Source organism: Oncorhynchus nerka, linkage group LG28, assembly GCF_034236695.1.
Source record: "Oncorhynchus nerka isolate Pitt River linkage group LG28, Oner_Uvic_2.0, whole genome shotgun sequence".
Taxonomy (NCBI): domain Eukaryota; kingdom Metazoa; phylum Chordata; class Actinopteri; order Salmoniformes; family Salmonidae; genus Oncorhynchus; species Oncorhynchus nerka.
The window spans coordinates 55,092,192-55,105,307 of NC_088423.1; the positions used below are offsets into that span (position 1 = coordinate 55,092,192).

The following is a 13,116-nucleotide window of genomic DNA, read 5'->3' on the forward strand; positions in this document are numbered from 1 at the left end:
AGTTATTGATTTATACCGCTTTAAATGGCATGTTATAGATTTTATGTATTTCCATCAAGCTAAAACTGGAATTTCTACTCAAAACAAAGGTTGTAAAAGTATGCTAGACATTTATAGAATAAATCATACCTAGTTCGATGATTCTGTGACAAACGGTGAATTAGTTATTGATTTTTACATTTTTAAATGGCGTTTGGCGAATGTCTGTTGAATGTCCGAATGTGTGAATATAAAACCAACACTTTACCTCGGTATTTAGACGCGCGTGTATATCACCAAGGCTTCGATATTCACCGGCACTATTTTCTGCTTTGGGTCCGCCTTCACTCCAGCTGACCGGCCTCGATCACCCGGTGTGGCCCGTCGGACTTTCCGCGGCCGTTAATTATAAATGATCAATTAAAAACTGTATGGTTGACAGCGGCCGCTCGTGTCGGGAAAGCACTCCATGTTCGTTGACATTTTCATCCGGATATTTTTATTTTTATTTTTTTTTACTGTGGATGTTATTTCTTTAGTTCGTGTCTTGGAATCTCTCTACGGTACCATAACTAGGCCGCAACCCAATCCCCGGTGTCACCTACGTGCATTTAACGTTAACTAGTCATCGACTGGAGACAACCATGGGGGACACAGGCAGTGAACGAAGCAAGCCGCCACCACGCTGTTCCTGTGGATTTAGGGGGTAAGAGTTAACTAGCTAGTTATGAATAATAAATATAGCTATGTAGTTAACTCTAACTTGGTACAGCTAATGAAATGTACAATAGCCCCCGGTCTTTCATAGCTTGAAGCCTGTCGCTAGCTAACGTTAGCTAGGTACAGAGGGACAGAAGCAGAATGTGGGGGATGTGTTGTTTCAACTAGCTAAAGTTAACATCTAACTAGCTGCTAAATTTGATAACTGGCTAATTTCATGGAAATTGTCATTTTGTTTTTCAATATTAATGTATGCCGTACATTAGTAACTACTAACTCCATGTAATGCTATTAAGCTAGCTAACCGACTGTTTAGCTAATGTTAGCATCAGCTTGACAGCTAATGTAAAAGCTAACTGGAGCGATCTAACAAACATATCAATATCTGCTTTGGTGCTGCTGCGACGCTACTTTGACAGCTAAGCCAATGTGAAATTATGTATAATTACATGCCAGATTCAATCCAAACAATAGCTACGTTTCGAGAGAATGTCAGACGTATGTTGCAAGCTTGTTTAATATGAAGTTAAGTTAGCTAGTAGACCTAATTTATATATGTATGGGTCATATTTCCGAGGTCACACCAAATATTCACAATACACCTCGTTAGGGGGACTGATGTATCTGCTAACTGTTCGTGTTCTACTACCGAATTCTCTTGAGGGTTATTGTTTTATTAACCTTGAGAGCTCAGTCTTTATCCAAAATGTCGACCAGAGTAGACCTATAGTTAGTATAAGACAATGTTTTTATGAACTCTGATGTATAACTGTTGGTGACCATTGTATCTACCTCATTTTCGAACGCTTTTGAAACAGAAGTCAAACTGGAAAACCTATGGATGCAACTTCCTCCACACCACTAGAAATCCCTGCATTAACATCTTTATGTTAGCCTATACATCCTGACAAAATGCACCATATTAATGGCCTGCTAATGTGCCTGGACCCTGTAGGGCTAAACTACAGAGAAAAGACTCCTAACTGATCCAAATGGTTGCCTAATCAGGCATGCTAGAAAATTAAGCATTCAAAACTCCAGGCGATTATTGAAATGACAATGGCTAGGCTATAGTTTTGTACCCACTTGAAAACAATAAGATTATTCATTACGTTGTGTTGTGGCCTAGACAGGATAAATGTGTTGTCCCTAAAAAACGGAATCAATAGGGTAGCTTTTCGAGCTTGATCACTGCTAGACACTCTTTCGACACAGGTATAAGGCCCTCTCCCATCTTCCTTTCGGTAAATCTGACCACACCTCCATTTTGCTTCTCCCTCCTACTAACAGACTCGAGGGAAGTTCCGGTGGTCAACTCTGTACAGCCTTGGTCCGACCAATCAGAATCCATGCTCCAAGAATGTTTTGATCACGTGAACGGGAATATGTTCCGGGTAGCCTCTGGGGATAAAATCAATGAATATGCCGACTCAGTCCCTGGATTCATCAAACCATGCATAGATGTGATTCTGAGTCTTTCAAAACTTATCTGACTCAAATGTGTCTTGATGGCAGCCTGTAGGGAAACTGAAGGAGAAAGATGCTGCTTATTAACACGCTAAAGTGACTGGGGACAATGTTATGGTTAAATAGTACAAATGCGACCTATGCAGATCGCTCAAGATGGCGAAATGCATATATAGGGAGAAAGTGGATTAGCAATTCTGCAGGTCAGACACAAGGCATATTTGGCAGGGGCTCCTAACGATCACAGATTACAAAAGGAAAGCTAGCCACGTCGCTGACACCAATGCAGCCCTATCGGAGGAGCTGAACACCTTCTCTCACGCTTCAAGCACAACGACGACTTTGAGAGGTCGAGGAGAGCCCTTGAGAACAACGAGGGCTATGTGCTTATGGTCTCCACAGAGGACACAGAGGTAAGTCATTCAAATATGTTAGCCCTTTGAAGGCTGCGGCCCAGAAGGCATCCTGCCCTGGGACTGAACTTCTCTCTATGCAACTTGGTCCTGGACTTCCTGACGAGCTGCCCCCAGGTGGTGAATTTAGACATTACCTCTGATTCTCAACATTGGGGCACCTCAAGGGTGCATCCTCATTCCCCTCCTGTACTTCCATGACTGTTGCCTCACACAGTTCCAAGTTTGCTGATGACACGACTGTAGTAGGCCAGATAACCAACAACGATGAGACGGCCTACAGGGACGAGGTAGGCACTCTGACGGCGTACACATCTCTGAGGAGATGAAATGGTCAAACCACACGGACACCATTGTGAAGAAGGCACGACAGCTACTCTTCAACCACAGGATGCGAGGGCCCTCCCAGTGTTCTACAGGCGCACCATCGAAAGCATACTGTTGGCTTGCAACGCGTCCTGGTACGGCAACTACACCGCCTCTGACCACAATGCGCTACAGAGGGTGGTACGCTCAGCCAAATGCACCATTGGGTGCACACTGCCTGCCCCCCAGGACACCTACAACACCAGGTGTTGCAGAAGGCCAAAAATATAAACAGGGACCCCAGTCACTTGAGCCATGGCCTGTTCTCCCCTTTTCCATCAGCTGGACGCAGGCAGTATAGAAGCATCATTGGAAAGTTGTCAGACTAGCCAATAGCTTCTATCCCCAGACCATCAGGCTGCTGAATAGCCACCACTAGTCAGATTAACTGCTCCCCCTATGGACATTGTACATGTGACTATTAAAAAAATAAATAAAACCTTTTATTTATATCTACATGTACATATACATGTAAATCGAAGTAGCCTTTTTTGTTGTTGCCGTTTTCACTGAAAAACCCTTAAATCACTGAATGGTGTTACCATCTTATTAATAGACTGCAGTAGGTTACTTTGTTACGTTCTCAATGGTCTCTCGCTGGGTGACTGATGCAAGAGGCGAGGTGTTGTAGAATAGCTTGTTCAGATTTTACATTTTATTTAACCTTTATTTAAACGGGGTCACATTGAGATTCCAATTATTTTACTTGAGCCCTGTATACATTATAATAAAAACATAATAAAACATATACATGTGTATAAAACAATATAATTCAGCACACGATAACAAAAACACATTAAATAAAAGCAATCACATTCAACTACATGGAGGTCCTTAATCATATTTTTAACTGCCTGAGTGGCACCAGCACATGTAACTGCAGTGAACTCTGTATATTGTTCCACAAATTGGGGGAAAAAATTCTAAATGCAGATTTTCCCAAATCTGTGGAGACTGAAGGGATCTCTACTGTGTTTTGAAAATAGATTAACATTAGGCTAGCCTACTCATTAGGATACTGTTTGTAAATATTGACATGAGCTTGTGTAAGAGTAGAGCTTTCGTCCGTCCCGGGCTCGAACCAGGGACCCTCTGCGCACACACAGACAACTGACACCCACGAAGCATCGTTACCCATCGCGCCACAAAATCCACAGCCCTTGCAAAGTAAGGGGAACACCTACTTCAAGGCCTCAGAGCGAGTGAAGTTGTCGATCGAAACGCTATTAGCGCGCACCACTGCTGACTAGCTAGCCATTTCACATCGGTTACACTTGCCAACCACAAGGCCTTTTTTCAGCTAAATTTAGCCTAGTCTGGAACATCAGTCATTTTTATTGGTGAAGTGGGTTGTAAATAGGCTAGGCCTACTCCGTAAAAAAAAAAAGTATTGATACATTCCTTTCTCTTTTTCTCTGCTTGACTGCTATTGACAATTGCAGTGTCGACACAATAATTATTTTACATTTTAAGCAGTTTGACATCTGTGTTGCTGTTGTGCAGAACAAGGAACAGCCCTACATTGGCTATCCTTTTTGCCTTATGAAGGTCAAGAAACCCTTGCATTTTGAGTTGAGAACCTGTTTCAGCAAGGCTTACAGACTTTGTTTGTCACGCAGACTGTCATTGATTTCAAAAGCAGATTGCTCAGAATTCCCCAACACAAGCATGTGAAGCGAAGTGATATTGGGTAAATCCATACATGTTTGCACCTGGAAGAAGTAGTCAGAAAGTGACTTTGCAAACTGTTTATCCTGTTTTACACACAATTCACACACAGACAATTCAATTTGTAAGTTAAAGGCACAGTGCAGTTAAACATGTTTTTCACTTTGTTTGATATGGCATATGCACAGCACACTTCAAGGTAGGAAGCTAGCTACACTTACACTAGCCAGTGGATTTGCCGCTTTCATCCCCCTCCAAGGCTCTTTCCCATACATCTTGCATCCGGCAGCGGCAGGTGGCAGCCAGCAGCAACCTTTTCAAGAAGTAAGTCTAAATAGTTATTCTTCTAGCTAGATATCATTTCTTAAAAGTTAAGCAGGGCATGACTTAACTTTCTTTGGACAAGTAGGGATCATGTTTTTTTAGTTGTCCAAAAATGTAGGCTACATATTCAAGCCTGTCTCAAAATAAAGCACTGCCCCTTTAACCCAATGAGTCCCACCATATCATCGGCGTGTTTTGGACTTCTAATGTGTGTTAGAGCTTCAGACTCCTGTGTTATACCATTGGATTAGTTTATTTCTTCTGCATCTGTAGATACCAAACATTCATTCGTCAGTGATTAACAGGGGCTGAGGTACAGCAGTGTTTGTGAGACAATGGGCCTGTTTTTTTCCCTCCAAAAACGTCTGTAGAGTCTGATTTGAGCTATAAACCATCTATTTTTACAAATGTTTTATTTCACCTTTTATTTAACCAGGTAGGCTTTTTGAGAACAAGTTCTCATTTACAACTGCGACCTGGCCAAGATAAAACATAGTAGTGTGAACAGACAACAACAGAGTTACACATGGAGTAAACAATAAACAAGTCAATAACACAGTAGAAAAAAAGAGTATGTACATTGTGTGCAAAAGGCATGAGGAGGTAGGCGAATAATGACAATTTAGCAGATGAACCCTGGAGTGATACATGATCAGATGGTCATGTGCAGGTAGAGATACTGGTGTGCAAAAGAGCAGAACAGTAAATAAATAAAAACAGTATGGGGATAAGGTAGGTAAATTGGGTGGGCTATTTACCAATGGACTATGTACAGCTGCAGCGATCGGTTAGCTGCTTAGATAGCAGATGTTTGCGAGGGAGATAAGTCTCCAACTTCAGCTATTATTATTATTTTTGTTTTTTGCAATTCGTTCCAGTCACAGGCAGCAGAGAACTGGAAGGAAAGGTGGCCAAATGAGGTGTTGGCTTTAGGGATGATCAGTGAGATACACCTGCTGGAGCGCGTGCTACGGGTGGGTGTTGCCATCGTGACCAGTGAACTGAGATAAGCGGAGCTTTACCCAGCATGGACTTGTAGATGACCTGGAGCCAGTGGGTCTGGTGACGAAATGTAGCGAGGGCCAGCCGACTAGAGCATACAGGTCGCAGTGGTGGGTGGTATAAGGTGCTTTAGTAACAAAACGGATGGCACTGTGATAAACTGCATCCAGTTTGCTGAGTAGAGTTTTTGAAGCTATTTTGTAGATGACATCACCGAAGTCGAGGATCGGTAGAGTTGTCAGTTTTACTAGGGTATGTTTGGCGGCGTGAGTGAAGGAGGCTTTGTTGCAGAATAGAAAGCCGACTCTAGGTTTGATTTTAGATTGGAGATATTTGATGTGAGTCTGGAAGGAGAGTTTAGTCTAGCCAGACACCTAGGTACTTATAGATGTCCACATATTCTAGGTCGGAAGCATCCAGGGTGGTGATGCTAGTCGGGCGTAGGCAGCGAACGGTTGAAAAGCATGCATTTGGTTTTACTAGCATTTAAGAGCAGTTGGAGGCCACGGATGGAGTGTTGTATGGCATTGAATCTCGTTTGGAGGTTAGATAGCACAGTGTTCAAGGAAGGGCCAGAAGTATACAGAATGGTGTCGTCTGCGTAGAGGTGGATGAGGGACTCGCCTGCAGCAAGAGCAACATCATTGATCTATACAGAGAAAAGAGTCGGCCCGAGAATTGAACCCTGTGGCACCCCCATAGAGACTGCCAGAGGACCGGACAACATGCCCTCCGATTTGACACACTGAACTCTGTCTGCAAAGTAGTTGGTGAACCAGGCAAGGCAGTCATTAGAAAAACCAAGGCTATTGAGTCTGCCGAAAAATAATGTGGTGATTGACCGAGTCGAAAGCCCTGGCCAGGTCGATGAAGACGGCTGCACAGTACTGTCTTTTATCGATTGCGGTTATGATATCGTTTATTACCTTGAGCGTGGCTGAGGTGCACCCATGACTGGCTCGGAAACCAGATTGCACAGCGGCGAAGGTACGGTGGGATTCGAGATGGTCAGTGATCTGTTTGTTGACTTGGCTTTCGAACACCTTAGATAGGCAGGGCAGGATGGATATAGGTCTGTAACAGTTTGGGTCCAGGGTGTCTCCCCCTTTGAAGAGGGGGATGACTGTGGCAGCTTTCCAATCCTTGGGGAGCTCAGACGATATGAGAGGTTGAACAGGCTGGTAAAAGGGGTTGCGACAATGGCGGCGGATAATTTCAGAAATAGAGGGTCCAGATTGTCAAGACCAGCTGATTTGTACGGGTCCAGGTTTTGCAGCACTTTCAGAACATCTGCTATCTGGATTTGGGTAAAGGAGAAGCTGGGGAGGCTTGGACGAGTAGCTGCGTGGGGGGGGGCGGAGCTGTTGGCCGAGGTTGGAGTAGCCAGGAGGAACGCATGACCAGCCGTTGAGAAATGTTTGTTGAAGTTTTCGATTATCATGGATTTATCGGTGGTGACCGTGTTACCTAGCCTCAGTGCAGTGGGCAGCTGGGAGGAGGTGCTCTTGTTCTTCATGGACTTTAGTGTCCTAGAACTTTTTGGAGTTAGAGCATTATACACTGCTCAAAAAAATAAAGGGAACACTTACATTGTGTTGTTTATCTCCAAGTCAATCACACTTCTGTGAAATCAAACTGTCCTCTTAGGAAGCAACACTGATTGACAATAAATTTCACATGCTGTTGTGAAAATGGAATAGACAACAGGTGGAAATTATAGGCAATTAGCAAGACACCCCCAATAAAGGAGTGGTTCTGCAGGTGGTGACCACAGACTACTTCTGTTCCTATGCTTCCTGGCTAATGTTTTGGTCAATTTTTAATGCTGGCGGTGCTTTCACTCTAGTGGTAGCATGAGACTGAGTCTACAACCCACACAAGTGGCTCAGGTAGTGCATCTCATCCAGGATGGCACATCAATGCGAGCTGTGGCAAGCTGGTTTGCTGTGGCTGTCAGCGTAGTGTCCAGAGCATGGAGGCATTACCAGGAGACAGGCCAGTACATCAGGAGACGTGGAGGAGGCCGTAGGAGGGCAATAACCCATCAGCAGGACCGCTACCTCCGTCTTTGTGCAAGGAGGAGCAGGGGGAGCACTGCCAGAGCCCTGCAAAATGACCTCCAGCAGGCCACAAATGTGCATGTGTCTGCTCAAACGGTCAGAAGCAGACTCCATGAGGGTGGTATGAGGGCCCGACGTCCACAGGTGGGGGTTGTGCTTACAGCCCAACACCGTGTAATTCTTATTAAATACTTTTTCTTTACATAGGTGAATGTGCTGAAAACAAAATCACACACAAATTATCAATGGAAATCAAATTTATCAACCCATGGAGGTCTGGATTTGGAGTGACACTCAAAATTAAAGTGGAAAACCACACTACAGGCTGATCCAACTTTGATGCAATGTCCTTAAAACAAGTCAAAATGAGGCTCAGTAGTGTGTGTGGCCTCCACGTGCCTCCCTACAATGCCTGGGCATGCTCCTGATGAGGTGGCGGATGGTCTCCTGAGGGATCTCCTCCCAGTCCTGGACTGAAGCATCCGCCAACTCCTGGACAGTCTGTGGTGCAACGTGGCGTTGGTGGATGGAGCGGGACATGATGTCCCAGATGTGCTCAATTGGATTCAGGTCTGGGGAACAGGCGGGCCAGTCCATAGCATCAATGCCTTCCTCTTGCAGGAACTGCTGACACACTCCAGCCACATGAGGTTTAGCATGGTCTTGCATTAGGAGGAACCCAGGGCCAACCGCACCAGCATATGGTCTCACAAGGGGTCTGAGGATCTCATCTCGGGAACTAATGGCAGTCAGGCTACCTCTAGTGAGTACATCGAGGGCTGTGCGGCCCCCCCCCAAATAAATGCCACCCTACACCATGACTGACCCACCGCCAAACCGGTCATGCTGGAGGATGTTGCAGGCAGCGGAACGTTCTCCACGGCGTCTCCAGACTCTATCACGTCTGTCACATGTGCTCAGTGTGAACCTGCTATCATCTGTGAAGAGCACAGTGCGCCAGTGGCGAATTTGCCAATCTTGGTGTTCTCTGGCAAATGCCAAACGTCCTGCACGGTGTTGGGCTATAAGCACAACCCCCACCTGTGGACGTCGGGCCCTCATACCACCCTCATGGTGTCTGTTTCTGACCGTTTGAGCAGACACATGCACATTTGTAGCCTGCTGGAGGTCATTTTGCAGGGCTCTGGCAGTGCTCCCCCTGCTCCTCCTTGCACAAAGACGGCGGTAGCGGTCCTGCTGCTGGGTTATTGCCCTCCTACGGCCTCCTCCACGTCTCCTGATGTACTGGCCTGTCTCCTGGTAGCGCCTCCATGTTCTGGACACTACGCTGACAGACACAGCAAACCTTCTTGCCACAGCTCGCATTGATGTGCCATCCTGGATGAGCTGCACTACCTGAGCCACTTGTGTGGGTTGTAGACTCCGTCTCATGCTACCACTAGAGTAAAAGCACCGCCAGCATTCAAAAGTGACCAAAACATCAGCCAGGAAGCATAGTAACTGAGAAGTGATCTGTGGTTACCACCTGCAGAACCACTCCTTTATTGGGGGTGTCTTGCTAATTGCCTATAATTTCCACCTGTTGTCAATTTCATTTGCACAACAGCAATGTGAAATTTATTGTCAATCAGTGTTGCTTCCTAAGTGGCCAGTTTGATTTCACAGAAGTGTGATTGGAGATTCATTGTGTTTTTCAACTGTTCCCTTTTATTTTTTTGAGCAGTGTGTGTGTGTGTGTGTGTATATATATATATATATTATAATCAGGATTTTGCTATGGTGGACCTAATTTTTTTGAGGTTGTGTACGTACTGGTTGTCCTGAAAAGAAATACTTTAATGCTAAATTTAAGTTCTGGACATGTAGATCTTTCTGAGATCTCGGTACTGATAGGGTTAAGGCTTTTCTGGGGGATGGTTGGCTACCCTTAAAATATTATAATTACAACCAAATACTTTTGTATATGTTCGGTGCGTAAGAGTCTAGGGCGAAAGATCCAAAATTCATACAACCATTGCATAATTTTCTTTTAAAAAGCTATAAGGCTGATGCAACAGATCAGACCGTTTTAGCTTAAAATGTTGAAGTTTCATATTGTAAGCTCAAACATGTGAAAGTGGCTGTCGGCTATTCGAGAATGTCCCAAAATGCATTTAGCGGGGAAACACCGTTCTCAGAACCTCAGGTTTCATGTGACCGAGATAAATATCCTTTTAGAAGTTAGAAAGAGGGGAGATCTAAAGATGCATCAACTAGCATGTGTTACTAATATGACTAGGATTATGCCTTTGGCTGCTGGTCAATAAAGACCGTTGATTTGAATACCAGTAGAACATGAGAAAATGCTGGTTTCAATTGCATATTTAAGTGTTAATAAAATAATTCCCTCAACATTTCAATGGTTGTATTTTGTCTAGGCTTCTGGGGCGGCAGGGTTGCCTAGTGGTTAGAGCGTTGGACTAGTAACCGGAAGGTTGCAAGTTCAAACCCCCGAGCTGACAAGGTACAAATCTGTCGTTCTGCCCTTGAACAGGCAGTTAACCCACTGTTCCTAGGTCGTCATTGAAAATAAGAATCTGTTCTTAACTGACTTGCCTGGTTAAATAAAGGTAAAATAAAAAAAATAAAACATTTAAAACAAGATAAGACATGCATCATGAAATGCCCATGTTTTCAACATTTACTTTGATTATATTTTCAAAATGCTGACCACCTCCGCTCAGTTTCAAGGTTGATGTGCAGTGCCCAACAGCCACTGACCTTCACTCTATGTATGGTCTTGTTACAATTTGGTCTGAACCAACTGTGCCTCCAGTGTGTAGACAGAATCAAGCCTTTAGACGTTAATGTTAATTACCCGTCATTGTACTTGTCAAACATGACTGCCGTTTAGCCTATATTTATGTAAATATGTTTTTTGGCTACGTTATCAGGTACCTCCCTGGTGTCCTCTTCGGCTTGGGCATAAAGATGTAGCTAATATTCATATCACCTACACTTTAGTCTCTTTAAAAAAAAAAAATGGATGTATATGGAAAAATATTTAAATTATTCCAATGTTGGCCTCTGATTTTGATCGGAGTAATTGTTTGATTTTGTGTGTTTTTAGACAATTATAACAAAACAGGGAAATTAATCTATTCTTTTCCGACATGTATTTATTTATCCTGGACAAGTGTTAACGTCGAGCCCTGTAAAGGTCATGATGATGTGGTGCTGCTGCTGCTAGCTAACTACAAACCTCGACCGCAACCAGCATAGCTAGCTAGCTAGCGTTGGCTACTGAGCTGATTATTATAGTTCCCTAGCTAGGTACTTGTAGCTAGCTAATGTTACTACAAAAGTAACATCAGAATCATATAGGGGCAATGCTGGCCTGGGCAGACGTTTCCTCCCACAATGTTCTACGCATAGCCAGCTAGACGTTTTCCCCCTATGTAGGACGCATGTTGCCTGGTGATCTTATCACTTCCCAATACCTTTTTATGAATCATTTCACTTCAAACCATACTTCCTTAAGATTGAAATACAAGCTCACCATGACTTGTGAAGCAGGCACGACAGAACCTAATTCCCCCTCAGGAGACTGAAAAGATTTACCATGAGTCCACAGATCCTCAAAAGGTTCTACAGCTGCACCATTGAGAGCATCCTGACTGGTTGCTTCACTGCCTGGTATGGCAACTTGCTCGGCCTCTGACCGCAAGGCTGTACAGAGGGTAGCGCGAACGGCCGAGTACGTCACTGGGGCCAAGCTTCCTGTCATCCAGGACCTCTATACCAGGCGGTGTCAGAGGAAGGCCCTAAAAATTGTCAGACCCCAGCCACCCTAGTTATAGACTGTTCTCTCTGCTACTGCACGACAAGTGGTGCCAGAGTGCCAAGTCTAGGACCAAGAGGCTTCTAGACAGCTTCTAACCCCAAGCCATAAGACTCCTGAACAGCTAGTCAAATGGCTACCCCCCCTTCCCTCTCCACACCACTGCCACTCTCTGTTGTCATCTGTGCACAGTCACTTTAATTAACTCTACCTACATGTACAGACTACCTCAACTAACCGGTGCCCCCACACATTGACTCTGTACTGTCACCCCCCTGTATATATTGTTATTACTTGTTACTTTTATCACTTATTCTTATCCGTATTTTTGGAAACTGTACTGTTGGTTAGGGGGTCGTAAGTAAGCATTTCACTGTTGTATTCGGCGCCTGTGACTAATAAAATGTTATTTGACTGATATGTAATGATAGTAAGTCATAGCCCGACTAAAGTATACTTTGGCTGTTGATTGTGTTAACACTTAGCAATAACTATTTTTATGTCACCACATAAATCAAAAGGTAAGGTGTGAGTAAAGTATGGCTATGAAAGTGTTTGATATGTATTACAGCTCATGGTTTGTTTCTGTCCATTTCTTTCTGCAGACAAGCTCCCAAAGCCATCCAGCATGGTTCTCTTGGCATCCTGGAACTCCTGGTGGATGTAAAGGACTACGCAGGCTGCAGCACTACTCTGTTCCTATGGCACAGCTGGACCTAGCACCAACTTACACAGCTCCTATAGGCCAGATACCTGTAATTAATACCATGTCTTCTATTGGTCATACAGCCAATCACAAATAGACCCTGTCCATTGACAATTCCCACTAAGTGTCAAACGGCATTGTTTAGCCATTACATGTACTGAAAAATAGTCATTTTTTTATACACCCAAGATAGTTCTGCTATGGGGACAAAAAGTGATATTACTTTTTTCAGTGTAGTGGATGAACCAAGAACATTTACCGGAGAATATATCTCCAGGAAGGTTGGTGACGACTCCCCCTACACAAAGTCATACTTTCGATCACAGATAGCACCAACCCATTGACATCTGTGATCGAATGTATGACTTTGTAGGGGGAGTTGTCACCAACCTTCCTGGAGATATATTCTCCGGTAAAGTTTCTTCCCAGCCATCACAACAGATTCTGTCTGTCAAGCAAGTTCTTGTTGAGAAGCTATGTGCAATACTAACTCCTCCACCTTTCCTGTCATGGGATGAGATTATAGTTGTGTGTAGTGATGTTGGTGTTTGAGAAAGCGGGTGATGACAATGTAAATAAAAACAACTTTTTGTACTTTAACCAATCAATGACTATTCTGTTGCTGCTCGA

At 44.0% G+C, this 13,116-nt stretch overlaps 1 protein-coding gene across 3 annotated transcripts in view; it reads left to right on the forward strand.

The window, feature by feature from the left end:
• The first annotated feature begins 252 nt into the window (after positions 1 to 252).
• LOC115102814 (AN1-type zinc finger protein 3-like) overlaps positions 253 to 13,116 on the forward strand; it is a 45,766-nt gene continuing 32,902 nt past the window's right edge. The window contains exons 1-2 of one of the 3 annotated variants that reach the window (XM_065012887.1): positions 253 to 685; positions 1,990 to 2,579. In XM_065012887.1, the coding sequence (XP_064868959.1) occupies positions 2,548 to 2,579 (32 nt within the window). In that variant the 5' untranslated portion in view covers positions 253 to 685; positions 1,990 to 2,547. The remainder of the gene's footprint in view (positions 686 to 1,989; positions 2,580 to 13,116) is intronic. The other 2 variants (XM_029623128.2, XM_029623127.2) reach the window with 2 other exon arrangements.